Raw genomic sequence first — 25,179 nt, forward strand, 5'->3', positions numbered from 1 at the left:
CCCAGGAATGGGATGTTATTGCTGTCATCCGAATCCTTGACTGTGCAGAACTCAATAGAATTATGTGACTGCCTCAACAAAATGAAGGGAACATGCCCAATGAACATCCTGTGGTGACAGGATGCCTGGAACTTTGGTTTGTTTAATTTCTCTATTCCACCTTAAAATAAACTTCAAAAACACAAGGGCTTGATGACGGTATGCACAAACATTTGCATTAAAGAACAACTATCTGAAAAAAAGATTTGAATCAGAACTATAAATATTTCTTCATCCAAGGAGAGAGTAAATCACATTCTTCAAGTTGCAAGTACTGGATTAACATATAGAATAAAATCCTTTGGATAAAAATATTATGAGACCACACAATGCTTAATATCTAACTGTTTTACCACACATTAAGAAATACACCAATTATGCCTGTGGTTGCCATCATAAAATACTTAACCTTACTCTCTCCCTCCCATTTTAATGTCTACTAAAATAGTTATTTCACAGTTATGTATTCCCTTCTGGTGATGGCATGGATTGCATTGTACAACTTTCTTGTACTAAAGATTTATTTTCTAGCCTGCGAGCAATAAATTCCAAAGAGTGCAAACATAAATGTATCAATATGTCACAAGAAGTTGAAGCATCTGAAATCCATACAATAATATGTGCCATACATGATTTAAAAGAGCGCCATATTACTGATTAGATGGTGATGCCACTGTATTAAAAGGCACATTTCATTATGGCAGTACGTTCTTGCAGCCATTAGTCCTGGGCTGTGGTCAAACAGTCTGAAAGGGCAACAATGTGTTTTACAGGCCACTGTGAGCCAGCAGAATAGACTTGTAAAGAGAGAGGTGTTTCCACATGCCTTCACGGCTTCCATAACACCAGGTCCCTCGATACCACGGTATTTGTAATAAAAGCCCATCGGCAAGGAGATGGTTCTGAAAAATAATCTGCATCTACTTCTATGGGTGGGAAATGGAGGAGATTTTAAAAACATGCTCTGAGGAGATTGAATCCAGGACTCGTCAAAACCTGTGAGCAAGAGTGGAGATTTTAATTGCCGTAATGATTGATGTATTTGCATTTATTGCCAGGAACACAAACCTGCCTTCATCAATGGATTTGTGGTGGAGAGGGTCAATAACTTCAGGTTCCTGGGCATGCATATCTCTGAAGGTCTATACTGGGTCCAACACATTGTTGCAGTCACAAAGAAAGCCCTTAAAGTCTCTCATTTGGTACGTTGACAAATTTACACTAACTACGACAAGATTCCACCACAAAGTGCATCTGCCCCCTCCCCTTCCAGCATTCTGAAATGGCCATGCCCCTTGCAACTCCCTTGTCAGCTTGCATCTCAGCATTGCTCCTACACAGAACCACGTTCAGCTGTACAAAGCAACCTTGATCTAAGCAAAACAAACATGTACTGTTTAAATGTATTCCATATATTTTTCCTCCACATTTATGTCAGCAGCTTTAAATTCTGTAAGTAACAAACTTGGGTGGATAGGAATGTTTAAAGCCTTGTCCCAAAACTGCAACATGCTTTTACTTCCATATACGGGCGATGTAACACCTTCCTTTGGAGAGTTTATATTTTGGGGAGAGAGAGAGAGAGAGAGATAAAGGCATTCAGGAAAAAAAACCCTCAGCATTCCTAATTTTGCTCTGAGACATAGCAGGCCGTTCAACATTAAACAGATGTGCTTAATCAACAACAATTATGATGCCAGTGAGAACTGCAAGTAGCACACCAACACAAAAAAATGACCTGCCTTTTGGCCGTTTTCCAAATTCATGGATCACATGCAAAAGTCCCAATGCAATCATGTTACACTGCATCCATTCACAATCCGAATGAGTCCACACTTTTTTTTTTCTCCGAGTTTCTTTTCATACGCTTAATAATTGCATTCTTTACCCAACTGAGAGCACTGTGTACTAGTTTATCCAAGCAACCCAAGTAAACTTCAGCACTCTATATTGATGTATGTAAACATTCATCTGTAAACAATGCACCCGTCAGACTTTTAAAAATGATTCCACCTGGTGTGGTTATCCCAGAAGACTATAATGGCCAAGAAACTTGCAATATGATATTATTGCATGGCATCTGGCTGGCCCAAGGCATCAGCATTCTTTCTGCTCTTCCCCTCCAATATTGTTTCCTTCATACACAGGAAAATTCCAACAGATTCATTCTTCCGGACTGAAATTTTATCTGTACATTTACACCATTGAATAACAATAAACACACTGCTCAGCCCTAACCTTGAAGAGAAGGCAATGCATTTTAATAATTGCAGATCAGACCTTTGACCTCACTTCCCTGCCTGATCCACACAGCTTGACAATATACACTGCTCTATAATTCAAAAAGCTATGTCCTGCTATGAATTTACTCAATGCTCAGATTCCACAATTAGGATAAAAAGGAACAGAAGGCTGTGGGCATAAATGGATATTTTAAGGCAGAGATAGATAGATTCTTGATTAGCATGGGTGTCAGGGGTTATGGGGAGAAGGCTGGAGAATGAGGTTAAGAGGGAAAGATAGATCAGCAATGATTAAATAGCGTAGACTTGATGGGCCAGGTGGCCTTATTTTGCTCCTATCACTTACGAACATGAAAACTCCAAAGATTCTCAACCCCAAGAGAAGAATTTTCTTGCAATCTTAAGCGAGTGGTTTTTCATCGTGAGACTGGCAGCCTAGTTCTAAATCATCCAACAAGGTAAATAACCTCATACCATTCACCTCCTCAGAATCTTACATTTCAATTAGATCATTCTTGCAAACATAGCAGTAAGACCCAATTTGCTCAATATTTTCCCAAAAGACGACCAGTTTATTCGGGGAACAATGATAGATAGAAAGCAACTCTTCTCAGTGGGTAGATTAATACCAGAGAATATAGATTGAGATAACTGACTAACCAATATGATAGATTCAAGCAGAAATATTTATCTGTAACTGATTATGATGGTGTAGAATTAATTGTTTGAAAAGTTGGTGGATGCACATTCATCAGAGGGAATAGATGCATGCCCAACAAACAGAAACTTGCAGGGGTATTGGTCAAATTCACAGAGTTATGCAGCATGGAAACAGGTCCTTTGGCCAACTCATCTGCACTAAGTTGCTGAACTGAGCTTGTTCCATTTGCCTGGGCCTGCCCCTATGCCTTCAAATGACCTATCTGTGTAACCACCAATCTATTTTAAATGGTGTAATTAATTATACCTAGTTCTACCACTTTCGTTGGCAGTATACGTATCACCATCTGTGTGGAAAAAGCTGCCCCTCCGATTCCTTTTAAATCTTTCGACTCTCACCTTAAATATATGCCTTGCTCTGGGGAAAATAATGTGGCTGTTCATCAGCTAGGCCTCTCAATATTTTATATGCCTCAATAAGGTCAGCTCTTAAGTCTTCTACACTCCAGGGAAAAAACAAATCTTAGCCTATCCAGTCTCCCCTTATAACTCGAACCCTCCAGTCCCAGTAACATCGTAAATCTTAGAACATAGAGCAGTACAGCACAAGAACAGGCCCTTCGGCCACAATGTCTGAGGTGAACATGATACCAAAATCACTATCTACCTGCACATAACCCATATCCCTCCATTCCACGCATATCCACGTGCCTATCCAATGCCGTCAACATATCTGTTTCAACCACCACCCCCGGCACTGCGTTCCAGGCACTCGCCACCCTCTGTGTAAAACTTGCACTGCACATCTCCTTTAAACTTTGCCCCTCTCACCTTATAGCTTTCCCCTATAGTATTTGATTTTTCCATTCTGGGAACAAGTTTCAGACTGTGTACCCTATGTCCGCCAGTCATAATTTGATTTACGTATCAGGTCTCCCTGCAATCTCTGGCATCCCAGAGAAAACAAACCAAGTCAGTCCAACCTCTCCCTGTAACTAATACCCACTAACCCAGGCATAATTCTGGCAAATCTCCTCTGCACTCTTTCCAAAGCCTCCACATCCTTCCAGTAATGGGGCGACCAGAACTGCATACAATACTCCAAATGCAGCGTAACCAAAATCCTATAAAACTGCATCATAACTCCCCTGTCCTATGAATGCAAGCATACCACAGGTTTTTGTTACAACACTATCTACTTGTGTTGGCACTTTCAGGAAGTTAGACTTGGACTTCAAGATTCCCCCTGTATATCAATGCAGTTAAGGGTCATGTCATTAATTGTATATTTTCCCCTTACAATTGACCTCACACTTCAACACCTCACACTTGCTTGAATTAAACTCCATCTGCCATTTCTCTGCTGATTTCTGTAGCTAATCTATGTCCCGCTATATACCAAATCAATATGACTAAATCATTATTAATCATAATCGTTTTGCATCCTTTTTAGTTTCATGACCTCAAGAGTGGGACTAAATGCATACTGCAGGCATGACATTCTCTGTGCTCTCCTGATATAGCTGGCAGTGTCCTGAAATTAACTCTCCCACTCCATCTCCCTGGCATTGGACCACTTTAAACCCTCTACTTCTGCCTTGGATGCAATGCAATCAGTATCAACAACATTTGGTAATGTCACTTAGATATTCTGCAGGATTGATAGAGGCCTTGAATTCTAAGAGTAATAGCTGTAACCAAAATTCATACCGGGTCTGAAGGGGAGGGATAGGCAGAGAGATGCAGAGAAATGGGTCAAAGGTGTTGCTCTGTTTTTGACAATGGGGACATGTCAACGAAGACCTAAAATAGAAAAATAAGAGAAACAAAAGACATTTAGATGTCAATCTATTAAGGATTTCTCCAACACAGACAGACATTTAGGGTCTTACAAAAACTTCAGAATTCTAAATTGAATCTAGAAATTGTACTGCAGTAAGCAAAGGGGTTTTTTTTCTGGGCCTTCAAAACCAAAGTCTTCAGAAGGAGAGATTTGAGAGGGCGTGGTTAATCTGTGATTTAAAAAAATATATCATTATTCATTCACAGCATCTGGGTGTCATTAATAAGTCAGCCATATTTATCATACTGAATTTTCGTCGGAGGCACCACCACTGCTAATCCTCTATGTTATGGTATTCTCATAAAATCATTGGATGGGAGGTTCCAGGATTTGGGCCTATTGACAATGAAGGTTCATCACAAAGTTTTAGAATGATCTGAGACATGGAGAAGGTACCAATGACAATGGCAACTGCTGCCTTTGCCATCTGTGCAGAGCAGTTCTTGGATAGGGAGGTACCCGTCACAGTTGCTTCTTGCATTATTTGGATGATGTCAAATATAGCCACACTCAGCCAGTGGTACAAGCAGATTATGTTTAAGGTGGTGCTTCAGGTGCCAAACAAGCCAATTACTTTGACGGAGATGCTGTTGAGCATCTTGAGTATTGCTGTTGATACATATTTTTCTAATGACCAGATCCTTTAATTTTAAAGGTTATTGCTTGATATATTATCCTATCCAAGATAATAAGTGTAAACATGCGTTGTTTCAAATAAGACCATGGATTTTTTTTGGCATTCACCCAAGAGAGGCGGGACCTCTGTTTAGCGGGTCCCTTAAATGGCACCTGTTTCGGTGCAGCATTCCCTCAGCACTCCACTGAAATGTCAGTCTGCATCCCAAGATCATTTAACTCAGAGGGGAGGCCCTCTGAGCCCTGACAATGCACATGGAGCAGCACAAGAACAGGAGTTTAAACCAACTCTCAGAACTAATGCAGGATTTTTCAGATGCAAGCAAAATATCAAGTATCATACACTGAACAAGTATATCCTAGGCATCCAAAGGCATTCCAGGTACAGCAACAATTTACTGCTGAGTATACCAATACATATAGTGACATCATACTTTCACCTCTGTTGAAAAACTGGTCCTTGAGAGGGAGGTTATGATTATCCAACATCAATACATCAAGAGGAAAATATATTTTAATTGTACAGAATCCTTCACAATATCCAAAGGAATTATGCTTTAAGTGCAGATACTATTGCAAAATACCAAAAGTACTGAAAAGGTTTTGGAATATTTTTGACATACAAAATATTGAACCCTACAATTTTGTCTTTCACTTTAAACTCTAATACGCACCTATACTGTGCTTGAAAGAGCTCCTGTATAAAGCTGCTCCTTGCTGGGAGAGCTGGCCCTTCACACAACCCATCCTCGGTTAACGGAGGCTGAATTAAAAAAAAGTTACTGTAAGATATTCCATACAACAAAATCAAATTTTCTGCGACTCATAATATAAAATTAGCAACAAGACAAATGCTAGCGCAACTTAACACCAGGTTTATTATTGCTAGATTAAGTTAGAATTAACTTTTGTTCACCTAGAAACTCATGAGAAAAAATGGTTTGATAAGTTCGCTCTGCTCGTTACAATAAACTGTTGAAATTTTTAGAAATAGCCAATAAATAATTTAAAAAGTAATTGTTTTAATGTGCACATTTAAAAACTAAAATCATAGGTGTAGAAGCACGGTGTGATGGTTTAGTTATTAAGAATAAAAATATACCACTGATAAGTACATGCCTAGCATCAATTCTTACAAATGATGCTGAAAATGCACAAAAACAGGACAAAATTAAACAAAAATGGGAGAAATGGAAAGAACAAAAATCCAAAAAAAAGCATAATTTCAGGTCAATCAAGTCACCAACCCGTAATGAAAAGCAAACCATGCTGCTGAAAGTATGCTGATAAATTACATCATATGGTCTGTTTATTGCGATTATCCAACTGCTAGCCAAAGACAAGAAGAAACAATGTCAATTCAATGAGCTAATGGCAGTCATTCATATGCCTAGGCTGCAACATTCATAGATACTGCACAGATAAATTCATACTCTCATCCATGGGTAAAAGCATGATTATCAAAGCATTATACAGGCAGTCTCTGAGATGCAAGAGTCCGTTCCGTGTCCTTAGTCGATTCTTTCCTCCCCCCCCCCCCTCACCAGTCAGAAACATTTGATTTCTATAGCCATTCATATATCACCCTGCATAAATGTCCAATCATTATTTTATTTCATCAAATATACACACTAATGCTTCACAGCATACTAATAGAATATTTACTGATTAGGTAATTAATGAATACAATGAAGCATTTTATTATCTTCAAAAATTCCTGAAAAGTTTATGGGAGAAATTGCCCACGGCTGGATTTCCATACGCTAGGTCTTCCGTAACACGGGGTGCCCCTGTATTTGGAAGCGTAGAAGTTCAGCCGCTTGCGTTTGATTTTTTTAAATGAAAGGATACCATTAAAGACACTGCCCGTCCTTACAATTTCAACTTTGCTCATACGTGCAACCATTTGTAATTGTAAGCAAAAACACTCACAGATCCTTAGAGATGCATTAACCCAAACAAAAGTGGGAACGGAAGCACATTAAGGGCTATCCTAGAACACTTTTCCTCTCTCCTTCTCCATTCAATTTCTGAATATTAGTAAGCAATTTTGTTTTGTTTATTAAAAGCGATAACATCGAATTAGATTATATTGCAAAATTAAATATTATTCTTTTACTTTTGGCAGAGGAGAGAACAGGCATTGCTTGAGATATTGCATAAAAGCACTCCGAGTCAGTTTGGTCTCAAATTTTCAATTAATTCTGGACCTCTGAAGTAACGGTTCTTTCCACAGATGCTACTTGATCTGCTGAGTGTTTCATGCATTTTTTGCTTTATTTTAATTTTTATCTATACTTTGTAGCAGATGAAAATCAATATTATATAGAATAAATAAATCCTAATTATCTTTAAGAAATTAGTCACCTGTGATCCTGGACTGTTGAAAAGTAATCGGGGTCAAAAATAAAATGAAATTCACACACCAATGGAAGATACCCACACCACAGTAAGCATATATTGCAGCCACCTGCCTGCTCTTGATTGCCGTACAAGGCTGGAGACAAGAAAATACATTGCGTAAGATTTGCCAATTCTTTTTTTTCTTTAAAAAATTTAAACAAGCTTGAGTGACAGAATTGTGACTTTGGCAAGAGGTATATTAGTCATGCACAGAGCAGTGTTGTATCCTGTATAATGGAGCAATACTTAGAAGATAATAGCTATAGTCTGTTGCTGAGAACTTCCGAGCATGTGTGCTATATATCTCTCTCTCCTCATTCTCTCTCACGGAAAACATATTTGCCTATTCCCTCATTCTTCAAGCTGCTCCTTGAATGAAACCCTCAGTAATTGTCTAGCATGCCATAACAAATGTCACTCACATTAGCAAGTATGGCCCTTTGAATGTTTCAATCTCCTTTGTTTCTTCTCATTCTCACTTATGTACAGCAGCAGTTTTGAAGCTCTAAATATTTCCTGTGCCATATTTTATTTGCACTAATATATTTAATAAACTTGTTCTGTCACATGTTATCTGCCCATTTCCAATCGAATATAATCTAAATTAATGGTACTCCGTCATATTCTGCAAGTTTTAACTACAAGAATTTTCTTTGTGCTTACTTTGTAATCAGCATTATTTTTGACTAATGCTTTGCTTTTCAACCTTACATCTTTTTAATATGGAGATGTATTTGCTCTATAACACTGTTTCAGGACAGCAACGATATTAAGAGAAATATATCAGGGATACTTTAAAATAGCTTCATACATCTAAAACATCTCACTATTTAAGTTGTTTAAGAAGGAACTGCAGATGCTGGAAAATCGAAGGTACACAAAAAAACTGGAGAAACTCAGCGGGTGCAGCAGCATCTATAGAGCGAAGGAAATAGGCAACGTTTCGGGCCGAAACGTTGCCTATTTCCTTCGCTCCATAGATGCTACTGCACCCGCTGAGTTTCTCCAGCTTTTTTTGTGTACCATCACTATTTAAGTTGATCCCTACTCTCTTTTCTGCCTATATTTCCACCACACGTCGGTTTACAATGTAAAGGAATTGCAGGGTATTTATGTAATAGAATCGCCCTATGCCAAACTCGGAACGTACAAGGGTAGAGCATTTTCAATCTCTAATCTAGAAAGGTTCTTGCAATCGAGTATTTTGGGCATCTCACCATAATTAATAAAAATCCAATAGTAGTCTATTTGCATACTCAATAGAGTGCAAGGAATGACAAGCAAGAAATGGGGAATTCTGTGGCTATCATCCCACCAGCACCAAGAAATAAAAAACAAAAAACATGTAATTAAAGAAAAACGGGGGGGAGAATTCCAGTTGCATCAGCAAACGGAGAGCAGCCATTTAAGGTGTTTGGCAAAATAATTAGAAGAGAAACGCTTGGAAGAAGCAAATAAACTGGATAAATACTTCAGTCCTACTATAAAATTTGCTGAGCCAAATGATCTGCTTTACAGTGGTAATCAAAATAGATATATGTTTAAGAAGGACCTGTAGATGCTGGAAAATCAATTTCAGACTGAAGAAGGGTTTCGACCCGAAACGCTGCCTATTTCCTTTGCTCCATAGATGCTGCTTCACCCGCTGAGTTTCTCCAGCATTTTTGTCTAGCCCAAATATATAAATATATTTGAAGTTTGTTCCATTTTCGAATAACTAAATTAATCATACCTTGGCAGGAGGCCTCCCATTTGGTAAAACAAGATTGTTCAGGTCTTCGTGGACTCTGTCAAGAAGCCACAGGAGGAACTCTTGAGCATCATGTTGTGAATTGCCACGATACTGGAAAGCATTCTTGGATACAACATTCTAAACACAAACAAAAATATACAAGTTTATACGAGAAAAAATATTTTACATTTACATTTCTCAATCAGGACACCCGATTATTTAGAAGTTGTCATTGTCTCAGCATTGCAATGCACCGCTGATCCCCGCAAAATCCAAATTATCTATTTTAGCAATTGGAAATCTAAGGGTAAGCAGAAAACACAAAAAAAAAACCTCTTGCATTAAACCAAATATGATGAGAGGGTTTATTTAAATGTCTTTAACAACTTCATAAGAATTAAGGTGAAATGAGAAAATATGGAACCTAAATATTCTTAGAAGGCATAACAGAGAGAGGCAAATGGAGATTTAAACACAAGGCTTAAGGAAGTAAAGCAATCATACACACACAGAGTGCTTTGACTGAGATTAACACGGTCAAAGTTACCATTACTTTACTTAACTGCTTGGTAAATTACATAATACAATGGCTTACAATGGCCTGTTTCCTTTATCATCTTTATTTTTATGCATTTCTTTCATTCATTGTTCTTTATCTCTCCACATCACCGTCTACATCTCTCGTTTCCCTTATCCCTAACCAGTCTGAAGAAGGGTCTCAACCCGAAATGTCACCCATTCCTTCTCTCCAGAGATGCAGCCTGTCAGTTACTTCAACTTTTTGTGTTCAAGAAGGAACTTGACTTGACTTGTGTTCAAGAAGGAACTGCAGATGCTGGAAAATCGAAGGTACACAAAAAATCTGGAGAAACTCAGCGGGTGCAGCAGCATCTATGGAGCGAAGGAAATAGGCAACGTTTCGGGCCGAAACCCTTCTTCAGTCTCCAGCTTTTTTGTGTACCTTCAGCTTTTTGTGTCTATCTTCAGTTTAAACCAGCATCTGCAGTTCCTCTTAGACATAATAGTTATTGAAATGGTGCAAATGAAGTTCAGATGCATATAGAAAAGACAACATTAAACAAATCAATTACTTAACTACATGTGGACTTTAATATTAATAAGCTTGCTATTTGAGACAATCAGTGAATTCTGCTATTCTGGCCAAACTGATATCTCTAACCAAAACAAATCCTTCCTTCTCATTAACCATTTGTTGGAACATCCCATGAATCAGTTGACTGAACCATGAAGCTACGGGAAATGTAGCCTTCCCTCGGTCATAACACCCACGTCCCAAGCACCAAAACAAAAGAAACCCAGTGAAGAACAGTGTTTCAATTATTGCAAGAGCTATCTGATGAATTGGTCTAAATGACAGTTATGGAGAATGCATGGACACGTGGCATCAAGTGCCACCCATGAGCCAGTGCATTCCAGGAAACAGACATTTCAATTTAAACAAAAAGTAAATTGGGAGAAACAAAATACAGTGCTGGAGCATTGCTGGAGAACATGGATAGATGACGTTTCGGCTTAGGACCTTTCTTCAGACTGATTGGTAGCTGGAAAAGAGAAGGGGCAGGACCCAGCCTGGTAAGTAACAGGTGGATACAGGTGAGAGAGGCGGTTTCATAGGCAGTTGAACAAAGGCCAGAGATGAAAAGACAAATGGTGTGATATAAGGAAAGAAGAAGAGCTAATTGTAAAATAAATAGACTGATGTAGAAACAAGAAACTGCAGGTGCTGATTTACAAAAAAAAAACACAAACGTTTGGAGTAACTCAGTAGGTCACGCAGCACCTCTGGAGAACATGGAAAGGTGACATTGAAAATTCAATGTTTATACCATTGAATTGCAAGCTTCCTGCCAAACCGCCCGCACCCAGATACTTTCCCCAGCAACCACAGGAGATCCATCCAGGGATCCCACAATGCCAGCAGTCCTTCCAAATGAGACAGAGGTTCACATGCACCTCCTCTAACTTCATCTACTGCATTACTGATCTGGCCTCTTTTACATTGACAAAGCATAGAATAGGCAACTGTTTTGCTAAACAATTGCATTCGATCTGCCTAGGCCTGCTGGATCTCCCGGTTGCTAACCATTTAACTCCCTTTATAAACCCACCCCCTTTCTTTCCTCTGCCCCAGCTGGATTCACACACATTTCTCCCCTTACCAGTTTTTCCCCTTCCCCACCCCTTTCTACCTATATTCCTTTGCCTTCACAATTCGCATCTCCTGTCCTTATCTCCATACCTCACACTTTTTGTCTGTCTCTGGCCTTTGTCCAACCATCTGGCAATTAACCTCCCACTCCTCCTCAGCCGCATCCATTTATCACTTACTGGATTTTGTCCTGGCCCCACCTCTCTTCCAACTCCCCTCACCACTACAATCAGTCTGAAAAAGAATCCTGACCCAAAAAGTCACATATCCGTGTTCTCCAGTGATGTTGCCTGAACCGCTGTGTTAAGGGCTGTCCCACTTGGGCATCATTTACGTGGCATCATTTATGCTTCCCAACGCAGGATGCGTGCATCGTGACGCACGCAAGGTGCGTCGTGACGTAGGCAGTGACGTGCGGCGCTCCAGGATTTTGGGATGTACAAAATCTTTGCGCGCTACCTGTGTGACGCACAAATGACGCCCATGTGGGACAGGCCCTTTACTCTTTCTAATCCAGCACTGCAGTTCCTCGTTTCTCCACATGTGCAACCTGTTTTATAGATTTATATAATCATTCATACAAATATTCATGTTGACCATCAATTCACAGTGCAGCACAGTGGCGCAGCAGTAGAGTACACCGCCAGAGACCCAGGTTCAATCCTGACTACGGGTACGGTCTGAACAAAGTTTGTAAATTCTCCCCGTAATCTGCATGGGTTTTCCCCAGGATCCCCGTTTGCCCCCCACACTCCAAAGACGTACACATTTGTAGGTTAATTAGACCGGTAAAATTATAAATTGTCTCTAGTGTGTGTGGATAATGTTACTGTGTACGGATAGCTGGTCAGAGTGGGCTCGGTGGGCCGTAGGGCCTATTTCCGTGCTGTATCTGTAAAACTAAACTAAGTAACCATTCACACCAAATTCCCACTAATCCCATTGTATTCTCCTCAGTCCCATCAACTCCTTCCAGATTCTACCATGCAAATAAACTAAGGAATACCTTACTGTGGCCAATTAATGTTTGGGACATGAGTGGAAACTGAAGCACTCAGAAAAAACCTATGGGAGACCACAGGGAGAGCACGCAAACTCCACATATAGAGCACTGGAGGTCTGGATTAAACCTGACTCTCTGGTGCTTTGAGGCTGCAGCATCACTGGCATTGTCACTGTACCATTGTTTCTTTATCCCCATCACCCCGTCGCGACTCTTCCAAGCCACTGCCACTCAGTCCATCCCCCATCTCCCCCCTAAAATGTGGTAATCTGAATCTGGATTACTGATAGTGTCTGCAACTATCGCGTTCATTAAAAGGTTTCTTCTTCCACTTTCAAAATCATTTCATTAATCTTGGATACACAAAAAAGCTGGAGAAACTCAGCGGGTGAGGCAGTATCTATGGAGCGAATGAGTGGGCGACATTTCGGGTCAAGACCCTTCTTCAGATTAATCTTGTATCGTTTGTCAATCATCCAAATTCCAGAAACAGATTTCCTCTATTGCTTCTAATAATAGTAGCTCCACAACTTTGAAAAAAATTGTTCATATGGATCAAAGTTATCTGCAGGACAAAGTTAACGGTTAAATATAGAGGAGATATGATCTAGCGTCTTGTGCAACAAGATACTTCCTGAGTTCCTATGATTGCAGGAATGTTGATAGAACATTCCTGGACAGCTGGTCAAGGATATGTAATGCAGGATGTAGGATTAGACTAGACATGCTGGAATTTGATTCAAGGCTGCACTGGGTAACTTTGCCAAACTTCTAAAAGGATTAGGATTATTTAGTTTTAGTTTTTAGAGATACAGCATGGAAACAGGCCCTTTGGCCCACAGAGACAACGCCGATCAGCGATCCCCGTACACTACTATCCGACACACGAGGCAAAATTTACAATTTTTACTAAGGCTAATTAACCTACCTGTATATCTTTGGAATGTGGGAGGATACCGGAACACCCAGAGAAAACTCACGCGGTCACGGGGAAGAAACTACAAACTCCATACAGATAGCACCCGCAGTCAGGATCGAACCCGGGTCTCTGGAGCTGTAAGGCAACAACTCTACCACCGTGCTGCCCCTATGCTTTGTTCATATTACAAATCAGTTTAACAAGCCAAATTGCTTTGTTTATTCCACTCAAAGTTAAACATTTATTTTCTGTGTATCTTGCATTCATTTCATAAAGAATGGTGAGCCATCTTATCACAGCATTCCTCAAATAAAGGTACCATTATAACTACAATGTAGTTATATTGGTGTTCCAGAATTTAGAATTTGTAGTGGAGGAACTGCAATAGGAAGGCTGCACGGCAGTCGAGGTCATGACCCGTGAAGCGTACTGTTGCCACGCAACGCCATCTGGAGTACAAGTGGTGAACGTCACGGTACAGCAGGGTGGTGGGGGGTGCCGGTGCAGCGCGGTCAGTGACTCTGGGTGGGCGGAAGGACCAGATTGTCCCCAACTCTGCTGCAGCTGACGGGGACGTTGCCGAGTTTTCGTCCCCGTGTGTCCACTGCCTGGAGCCGCGGCCCCGCTCCACCCGGCCCCGTGGGTCAGGGTTGCCGACCCACAGCCCGTGACAGTGCGGCCGCACAGGGGGAGACGGGGCCGTGGCCGGACAGCGCTGACCCCGGCAGGGAGAGTGGGGGCTGTCCCGAGGGATGCGCTCCTTCGGGCCGCTTACACCTTGGTGCTCGGGTTCAAAGCAAAGATACTAGAGCATTTGGTTCAGAGCGCTCAGTCACCCTCCACAATTATTTACAGCGCAATCATTGACCATTCCGGTGATTCTTAACAGGTAAGAAAGTACGTGTTTCATGTGTTAACAGTGTATGCCAGAGGCTGCCATGTCCTCCAGAAGGATTGAGCTGCTCGGTGCATCACGCCCTTGGACCCGATGACCTTGCGTGCAACCCCCCACCCCCACCACACACACACACGCGTCCAGCAGGCGTGTGATTTTAAGGGAACTGCAAGTGGTGACATTTCGAAGCATTTGCTGCCCAGTACTCTTGGTAACAAGCATTGTATGTTTTGTAGGTGCCCTCACTTTATGCTATATCTACTACAGCCTTGGTGTAATTGCTATGGGTAATGAGTCCTTAGGTCTACAAATGGGCTGCCAATTAAAAAGACTGCTTTGTACTGATTGATGACAAGCTTCTAATGATATTGAGGTTGCACTCATCCAAGCAAGCGTAGGGTATTCCCTTACACACTCGACGACGTGCCTTGTAAATGATGGAAATATCTGGCAGTGTCGAGAGGTGAACCGACCTCCCACAGGATATCCAGTCTCCGATTTGTTATTTAAATAATATTTACACAGCTGGTCCAGTTGTATTTCTAGTTAATGGTGATTGCAGGATGTTGATGGTGGGGTATTTGACAACAGTAACACCACTGAATACAAATTGTTTAAGAAGGAACTGCAGATGCTGGAAAAATCGAAGGTAGATAAAAATGTTGGAGAAACTCAGCGGGTGAGGCAGCATGTATGGAGCAAAGGAAAAGGTGACGTTTCGGGTCGAGACCCTTCTTCAGACTGATGTGTGACCACCGAATGCAAATTTAAGTAGTTATACACACTTCTGGTGTCCTGTATTATCCATAGTAGAGATTATGATGTCACTAAAGCCTACAAAAAATACTTACAGAGTTTAATGAGTTGAATGCAGGGAGATTATTTCCCCTGGCCAAGTCTAGATACATCTGCTACAGTCCCAGAACAAAACGTTACGACTGACATGTTGAGATATTTCTTCATGTGGCAAATCTTGGCATTCTCGATCTCCGAGGGCTCCGAGTTGAGTTCATTCAAACAGATTGAGCGGTATAGTGGCACAGCAGTAGAGTTGCTGCCTTACAGCGCCAGAGACCTGGGTTCAATCCTGACTACTAGTGCTGTCTGTACAGAATCTGTACATTCCGCCTGTGACCACGTGGGTTTTATCCAGATGCTCCAGTTTCCTGCTACACTCCAAAGACGTGCAGGTTTGTACGTTAATTGGCTTCGGCAAAATTTTTAATTGTCCCTAGTATGTAGAATAGTGTTAGTATACAGGATGATTGCTCCTCAGTGTGGACTTGGTGGGCCAAAGGGCCCGTTTCTGCGCTGTATCTAAAGTCTAAAGATACCAAAAGATTTCTGTAAATTAAAAAAAATCAAGAGATATGTGGATAGTGCAGGAAAATGGTGCTGAAATAGATTATTAGACTATAGGCAACATAGGCTTTAAGGTCAGATGGCCTACTCCTCCTGCTCTGCCTTCTTATGTTACATCCAATTTCTCAAACATCTCCAAAATATTGCTCGGTCATGCTACATTTAAGCATGCTTTGTTCAGTTGCTAACCGGTTGCAAATGAAATAAAAAATGCACAGGCGTTAGCGAACATTCCCACTTCAGATTTGATAGAAGGAAAATCAATAACAGAGCAGTTGATCATGTGAGCTTGGGGCACTGCCCATAGTAACTCATCAAGCTTATCCTGGGACTGAGGGTCTGAGCTATTGGGAGAGGTCAGACAGGCTAGGACTATTCCTTGGAGCAAAGGAGGATTAAAGGTGATCTTATAGAGGTGCATAAAATCATGAGGGTAGGGTAGATGCAGTCTTTTACTCAGAGTAGGGGAATCAAGAACCAGAGGACAGAATTAGTGAGATGGGAAAGATTTAATAGGAAACTGAGGGTCAACTTTTAAGAGGAATTTGGACAGGTACATAGATAGGAAAGGTTTAGAGCGATAAGGGCTAAATGCAGACGTGTAGATGGAACACCCTGGTTGGCATAGACAAGCTGGGCCGAGGGGCCTGTTTCCACACTGTATGACTACGAGTCTCTGAGTAACTCAGCAGGTCAGGCAGCATCTCAGGAGAACATGGATAGACGACGTTTCAGGTCGGGATGTTTCTTCAAACACAAAACGCCCCGAACCGACAAGAAAAAAATCCAAGTTTGTCCAACATCTTATAGCTATTAGGCTCTAATCCAGGCAGTACCCTGGTAAGCCTCTTCTGAACAGTCTCCAAAGTCTCCATACCCTTCCTGTAATGTGCCAATTAGAACTAAACACAACACTCCAAATGTGGCCCTACCTTACCATACTCAATACCCAACCTATAAAGCCAAGCATATCATTCGCCTTCTTTACTCTATCTATCAATGTTGTTACTTTTAAGGAGCTATGGACTTGGGCACCAAGATCCTTTTGTACAATAATACTGTTAGGGGTCCTGCCATTAACTGTATACTTTCCCTTACATTTGTCTTCTACAGGTGCAACACCACACACCAGTCCAAATTAAACTCCATTTGCCAGATCTTGTCCATATCTGGAGCGGAACTTTGTATATCCTGCTTTATCATTGGACAGCTTTCTTCACTGCCCACAACTCTTACCTATTTTTGAATGCTCTTTAAGAGACCCAACACCACCTCAAAATCTCAACACCACCTTGATCATAAAATGCACTGGCACATTAGTATACCCCAAGCTGATCTCACTATCCTCCATGTTCTTCTCCCTATAATACCAATATAAAGTACTCATTTAGTACCTTGCCTACATCCTGACTAAGCATACATTTCCGACTTTAATCTTGAGTGATCTTACCCACTCCTTAATTTCCCTCTTGATTCTAATACATGTGCAAACTGCCTTTAATCAGAGTTCCCAATAACATTTCAAGGCCCCATCTGCCGCGACACACACCCCCTTCCCCCTCCACAAAACACTGCTGAAGTGCTTCCCTGTTTTCTTTATATTCCTCAATTATGAATATAACCCACTCAAGATCATTGTAGTGTCACACAATATGGAGGGGGGTTGAAAGCTGTCTGTGTCGATATTGCACATTTTTATTGCCCACTGAATTCCTTGTTATAAGTGAAGATGCATTCTTACCGGGATATTTTTCACTCAACAGCAATGATGAGTACTTCAGCTGCGGGATCACTTCTGAGATTTACTTTGGAAAAGCACAATCTCTTAAGTGGCCAGCAGCTGCTGGAGACACCCGGCTGTACACATTATTGCTCTCTGGCCTTCAGCTTGAATGGACACTCAAACGTTTAAACACATAACTATAGATAAGAGTTTAATGATATAACTCACAGTAAATAAGAACAGTAATTTAGGTTTACAACTTGCACTTAAATTGCTGGCCCGGTTCAGATGTCTATAAAGTAATTAATTGGAAAACTCTTAAACCTGCTAGATTGGACACTGTAAAAACAGCCACATTATCTGCACATGCATCAATCAATGAGTGTTGAAAAAATAGGGAGACAAGATTTCGCTTTCACATTTTGTTTGCATAATTTTCCCCACACAAATGCTTTAAGAGTATCTAGGTTTTTTTTAAATAGTGATAAATTTTGTAAGACTGAATAAAGCAGTTGCATCAAAGCAGTCTTATTAATTGCCCACCCTCAAACAACCCATGATATTGCTGAAGAGTGAACTGATTTTTTATTCTATTCCTGGTACAAGGCTATGAATTAAGTAGAGGATGGCAGTCCATTCTACTCATTGTACTTTACAAACACTGTTGGGTAAGTGAAGTACTTACACAGGCTCTCATGTCTAATGAAATTGAGATCCTCCATTACGTCACAGATAGTGACACCTTCCCCAAAGGTCAAAAGACTAGATGTAAACCACTCAAAGTGGCTTTAAATTAGGAACTACCTTTGGTCAAGATGGTAACCATAGCATTGCTAGAACAACCAGACACCTATCTTCACTAACCATTCTGTGACGGTCGGCTACCAGAAAACTCGAGTTGCAAAATATTTGATTGCACTGGAGGGGGTGCAGGAGAGATTCACCAGCATGTTACCTGGAATGGAGATATTCAGTTACAAGGGGACACTGGATAGGCTGGATTTGTTTTCCATGGAGCGGAGGAGGCACACTCCTCCCCTTCTGAGGGAGAGAGGGACACCCGAGAGGTATTGGGGGCGGGAACACGTGGATGGGGTAAGTATGAAAAACTTCCCCCCCCATAGTTGGGCTATCAAAAACAAGAGGGCATATACCAAAAGTGGATCCGAGGGGCATTCCTAATCACAGATAAGGGTATCTGTCATACAGTCTCTGTAGAGGTGGTGGAGCACAGACCATCACTAGAAAAGCAGCATCGTGAAAAATACGCAAATTGTCGTGGGATACAAAACTACAAGTGATAGGACAAGCACTGACATGTACAATAATGGGCAATGGGCCTGTTTCTATGACTCTAATATAACTTTAGAAGATGTTTAGACATGCTTGAAGCCAACTGCTCCACTTTGCATAATCCAAGTAGTACTAACTTGCACTAGTGATTTTCAAGCAATTTTGCAACAGAAACAATCACAAACTATGTACCACAAACGATCTATGAATAGTTAACAAGCTGCATTAATTGTGTGTGAAGAAAGGCAAAGCATCAATGTAAAAAAAAAGAATTATACATGGGTTTAAGAGATCAAACAGCAACTGCAGATCAAATGTAAGAAATTATTACTGAAGGCCTGCCACGAGCCAAGGAGAATGGTCCATGGCCTTTTCTTGCCAGCTGCAAGACGAAAATGTAACTTGCTGAGATCTATTTCTGTTATGTGAAATAATATTGTTTTTCATAATATTTTTGTGCTTTTGAACACACAGATGATTCATGACATTTCTGGTTATGGTTTCAAGAATCCACGCATCCTTACCCCCACACCCAACATAAAGTGCAAGTGAAATGAATTTGCCAGCGGCGGTACAATGAAGAATGTATCCAAAATGTCCCCACTGATTCACCAATTTTGGGGGTACTTTACAACAACCAGCACGCAGTCTTTTTTCGGATGTGGGAGGAAACCAGCACGCAGTCTTTTTTTGGATGTGGAGCTCCAGGGGGCAACCCCACGAGTTTTTATGATCTATCATTTGTGGTGTGATAAGATTACTCGTTTAAACAAAAGAGGGTGTGTAATATCTGACCTACATAATACTAGTCATATTTAAACGGTTAATGCGAGGGGAAGGAAGAGCCAGTGAACAACTTGTGCTTCCCTGAACCTTATCAATCACAAACATGCAGCACTCAATCAATATGCATATTGAATATCTTTCTTCCATTCATCCACACATACGAAGTTAAAAATCAATAGATTTTTATTTACTGTGGGCAAAGGTAAATTATCAGCCATCACCTTATTCAATAGCAGAGAAGATACAAGGGGGCAAACAGCTGCTCCAACTTCTTTACATCAACGCCCACATCAGCTAAAGTAGTTTTGCAATACAGGTCAGCATGGTATTGAAAGTAGATCTGCTGCCTCAATGCTCCAGTGACGGGTTCAATGCTGCCTGTGAGAGATTTGCATGTTCTCCCTGTTGACTGATAGGCTTTCTGCAGGTGTTCCAGTTTCCTCTCAAAGTCAAGTCAAAAGTGTTTAATTGTCATATGCACCGGAACCAGAACAAAATTTAAAACATTCCCTCTGCAACTTTTACAGGCATATTAACACAGCACCACACAAATAAATGTACAATAAATGATAAAACAATAAATTATCAGTTCTTCTTATCAAGTCCACATAACAAGATTAGAAATTGTTCAGCCAGAGCAGAACTCACTTCTCGGCATCTGCATGCAATGGAGTCTTGTGCTTCTTGTGCATGGCGGTGGAAAGATTGGTGGAAACAGGGCCGCGACGTGCACGCTCTTTCCTTGACCCTGATTATCGGTTATACCATGTAAACCCAACTATAATAGTACAAGCCAAGGTACATAGTGCAACCTTATACAAAGTCGATAGTAATTTGGAGCAGAGGTGGGATTATAGTTAGGGTTGTGCAGGGCGATTGTTGGGAAGAAGCTGTTCGTGAACCATGAGAGGTAATAGCTCTCGGGCTCCTGCATCTTCTTCCTGATGTTAGTAGCGTGATGAGAGCGTCCACAGGGTGTTGTAGATGTTTGATAATATTACCCGTCTGCATGAGACCACATTTCCAGTATATCCTTTTGATGGTGGGGAGGTGAATACCTGGGCTGCCAAGTCTCACGCTTTGAGCGTGACACTCATGCATTTCAGCTAATTCTCACGCCCTCACGCTGAAGACAGAATTCTCATGCTGAATTCAGTTCCTACACAGCAAAGATCCTAGTTTGTCTCTTTGCGCCACATGACAGCGATCTGCACGGATTGGGGAAGCGCGTCGGTTCTGGGCAGTGGGTGTCAGCGCTTTTGTGCGCCGTCTGCGAGCACTGCACTTCTGGCTGCTGCGACAACCTCGCTCTCTCCTTCCTGCCCTTCAACTCACACGGCAGCGCCAGCGCCGCCAATCCACGCTACACCGTGCCCGCCAGATTCCCCATTGGGCAGCAAAGAGAGACAGGGGGAGAGAATGTAGAAAGGGGATGAAGGAAGGGAAGGAGAAAGAGGAAAGAGAGGGAGGGTGAGGAAAGAGAGGGAGGGTGAGGAAAGAGAGGGAGGGGGAGGAAAGAGAGGGAGGGGGGGAGGAAAGAGAGGGAGGGTGAGGAAAGAGAGGGGGGGGAGGAGGAAAGAGAGGGAGGGTGAGGAAAGAGAGGGAGGGGGAGGAAAGAGAGGGAGGGGGAGGAAAGAGAGGGAGGGGGAGGATAGAGGGAGGGATGGGGGGAAGAAAGAGGGAGGGAGGGTGGGGGAGGGAAAGAGGGAGGGAGGGAAGGAAGGTGTGTGTGTGTGTGTGTGTGTGTCCCTGTGTGCGTCTCCCTGTGTGCGTCTCCCTGTGTGCGTCTCCCTGTGTGTGTGTGTGTGTGCGCGTGTGTGTACGTGTGTGTGTGTTTATGTACGTGTGTGTGTGTGCGTGTCTCTGTGTGTCTCCCTGTATGTGTGTGTGTGTCCCTGTGTGTGTGTGTCCCTGTGTGTTTGTGTGTGTATCCCTGTGTGTGTGTGTTCCTGTGTGCGTGTGTCTGTGTCTCCCTGTGTGTGTGTATATCTGTGTGTGTGTGTGTGTGTGTGTGTGTGTGTGTGTGTGTGTGTGTGTGTGTGTGTGTGTGTGTGTGTGTGTGTGTGTGTGTGTGTGTGTGTGTGTGTGTGTGTGTGTGTGTGTGTGTGTGTGTGTGTGTGTGTGTGTGTGTGTGTGTGTGTGTGTGTGTGTGTGTGTGTCTTCCTTTGTGTATGTATCTCCCTGTGCGTCTGTTGTCACATCCTAGCCTTAGACGGGGCTGCCAACTCGCGCATTTCAGCCAATTCTCACGCTGATGACAGAATTCTCACGCTGTCTTCAGTCCCTGCCCAGTTTGTCTCTTTGCGCCACATCACAGCAATCTGTGCAGTCTGGGGAGGCACGTCAGTTGGCGGCTGTGAGTGACGTCGCGTCTCTTCTCTTCTTTCTTGGTTGGATATGCAGTCGCCGACAACATGAAGCAGCCGGAGATAGAACTAACCAGGTGAATCAGTTGTAAAACATGGGGGGACTACAATGAGGCCAAACATCAAGGACAGGGTTCGGCAACCTACGGCACACGGGCTGAATCCGGCCCGTAACCCGAAAAACCACGGGGTTTTTTCAATCCGTTTTCGCAGGGTCTGGGCAGGCGAGCCGACCTGAGAACTGCAGCCAGTCCCTGGGACGTGAGCTGATCTGGGAACGGCAGCCAGTCCCTGGGCACGTAGAATGCCAACTTGATCATTATGGACAAATTGGGCCAGCCACGTACATGTTGTATAACTCTCTCTATGAAGATCTGAATGGGCTTAGAATGACCATTTAAGCAAAATTGCCCCCACTTTCCCCATTTTGATTCTTGAGATTAATATCCCTTTGCTCTGTTAACAGCGTTAAAGTACTTACGAGGTCGAGTCAGGAAAGGGAACATGTTATTTCTTTTTAGTTTGCTTTAATTTGTTAGTAGATTGTTTGTTGAGTGCCATCATTTCTGAAATGGTCTTAAAGTAACTTAACTGTTATAAAGCAGTAATAAGTGATTTTTGACCAAACAATTGGAACTTGCATAAAATGTTTGCATTATTAGCAGGACTGCCAACTCTTATGCATTGAGCGTGAGACTCACGCATTTCACAAATTTCTCATGCTCTCACGCTGATCACAATATTTCTCACGCTCAAATATCTGCGGGTGCTGAAAGTTCAAAATAAAGCAAAAATTGTTTTAGAGATGAGTAAAATCCACGAGGGGAATATCAGGTGAATGCATAGTCTTTTTCCCCCAAGATATGCGATTCAAGCACTAGAGGGTATTGGTTTAAAGCAGGGCTATCAAACTACCGGCCTGCGGGATGATTTTGGGGGGGAAACTCTCACCCAATGTTGGCAGCCCTGGAATACTCATGATGGACCAAGCTATGTCCACCACTTACTGCAGCCTCCTTAGTTCTTTGAGTTACTTATTCAGATCACAATGCAATCCACCAGTATGCTCCCCACGGTACATCTGGAGAAGTTTGATAGAGTATCCGGCGACATGCAAAATCTCCTCAAACCCAAGAAGTTGAGGTATTGGTGATCTCTCTTTGTAATTGCATGAATATGCTGTCCCCAGCAATATTCACACCCAGGAAGCTGAAGCAGTTGACTCTCTCCAGCACCATGCTGCCAATGAAGACAGATTCCTGGACCCTCAGCTTACATTTCATGAAGTCAGCAACTTGGTCTTGCTAACATAGGGAGCAAAATTGTTTTTCTGTCACCAAACAACCAGATTATTGATCTGCTTCTGACTCATCGTTGGCCAAAATGAATCTAACAATGGTGGTATTGTGGCAAATTTAAAGATGCCGGTGAAACTGTATTTGACTACATAGTTGCGGGTATTGATAGCGTGGGGCAGAGGACTGAGCACCTAGCCCTTAGCAATCTGTTCAAGTTGCATTAACAACAGTTGAAGATCGAAGGTCCATGAAATCAAGCACACATTTTTCTTCCCAAGTCAGCACCTGCAGATTTAAGCAATTATCCAGTAAGCAAGTTAAATGGATTAGGTAAATTAGTGTAACTAGATTCAATCGCAAATAAATGGAATGTGCAATTTTAATCCTCTGCTATGCTCCTAAATAGCTTTCTCATAACCAAAATATTCAGATTTCGTTTTCCAGTGACCAGCTATGTTAAAAAAAAAGTGTCTATAAAGGGCAGAATCATCAATTAGCTCGACACAAAACCAAGGCTCTGTTTGAGCTTGCTATTATGCTACGCCTGCAGAAATTTAATCCCATTACAAAAACAACATTCCATGAATTCAGTGATCACAAACGATCTGTGGTTGTTATTGCATCCAGGATATTCACACAACCTACCCCAGCAAATACTAAATCCCAGTGGAGGACAGAGGAAGTGCTACAAGTTTCCATAACAAAATGCTGCAAGTAATATAGTATGCAAAGAGCAATTGAAGGCAAAGTGGGGGTTGGAGGTTAAATAGAAGAACTGACAAAACTCAAACACCAAAGCAAAACATAAGAGGTCTATCATTTCTGCAGCAAGAAATTGGACAATTTTGCTCCAGTACTGCAGCCAGCAAACAAGGAGAGACAGCATGCATTCCCAGATTCTGTCAAATGAATGCAATCAAAATTTCCTAGAAACTGGCTCATACCTGCTTAACCCCAATGGAACTAATTACCCAGTTTGCAGAGCACTACATTTTGTTTCAACAATGTAACAATCAGAAAAGTAAACATCCAAAACTTCCTTTTTTCCTTTAACAATAATTTGGGACCATTGCTGTTTCACATCTATATCAACAATTTGGATGAGAACGTACATGACATGATTAGCATGTGGGAAGATTACACTATGATAGGTAGTATCATAGACAATGAAGACAGTTACCAAGAAAAACAGCAGGATCATGATCAACTGGGCAAACGGGCTAGAGATTGGCAAATGAAGATTAATTCAGGTAGATGTGAGGTTTTGCATTATGGGAAATGAAACCAGGACAGGACAGTAGAGGCCTGAGAAATGTAGGGAACAGAGGGTTCTAGTACAAATTCATAATTCCCAGAAAGTAGCATGAGAGTTAGAGTTCTTGCGTATGGCGTGCACATCCTAAAGTTGTAAGACAACTCGTTCTGTTTGATCTTCTGTTTGTGCACGTCAGGTTGATTGCATTCATCGAAACAGGGTGGACCATATGAAGGTTGCAATCTCCCACCCCAGATAGAGTGGCGAAGAAGGCTGTAGGAATGAACTGCAGATGCTGGTTTAAACCAAAGATAGACACAAAAAGCTAGAGTAACTCAGCAGGATAGGCAGCATCTCTGGAGAGATGGAATGGGGACATTTCGACCCAAAATGTCACCCATTCCTTCTCTCCAGAGATGCTGCGTGTCCCGCTGAGTTACTCCAGCTTTTTGTGTCTGTGGTGAGGCGGCTTCAGGCACCTTGGCCTACGTCATTCAGGAATTAAGTATAGAAGCTAGAACATTATGTTACAGTTGTATAATAAGCAACAGGT

The 25,179-nt window shown here is 41.8% G+C and overlaps 1 protein-coding gene across 2 annotated transcripts in view; it reads right to left on the bottom strand.

Annotated features, from left to right (window-relative positions):
- usp31 (ubiquitin specific peptidase 31) overlaps positions 1 to 25,179 on the bottom strand; it is an 84,010-nt gene that overhangs the window by 30,749 nt on the left and 28,082 nt on the right. For both annotated transcript variants that reach the window (XM_055651284.1, XM_055651283.1), the window contains exons 3-5: positions 9,557 to 9,694; positions 6,096 to 6,184; positions 4,653 to 4,745 (exon numbers count right to left, since the gene is read on the bottom strand). In XM_055651284.1, the coding sequence (XP_055507259.1) occupies positions 4,653 to 4,745; positions 6,096 to 6,184; positions 9,557 to 9,694 (320 nt within the window). The remainder of the gene's footprint in view (positions 1 to 4,652; positions 4,746 to 6,095; positions 6,185 to 9,556; positions 9,695 to 25,179) is intronic.

This window comes from Leucoraja erinacea, chromosome 20 (genome assembly GCF_028641065.1).
Source record: "Leucoraja erinacea ecotype New England chromosome 20, Leri_hhj_1, whole genome shotgun sequence".
Classification (NCBI taxonomy): Eukaryota; Metazoa; Chordata; class Chondrichthyes; order Rajiformes; family Rajidae; genus Leucoraja; species Leucoraja erinaceus.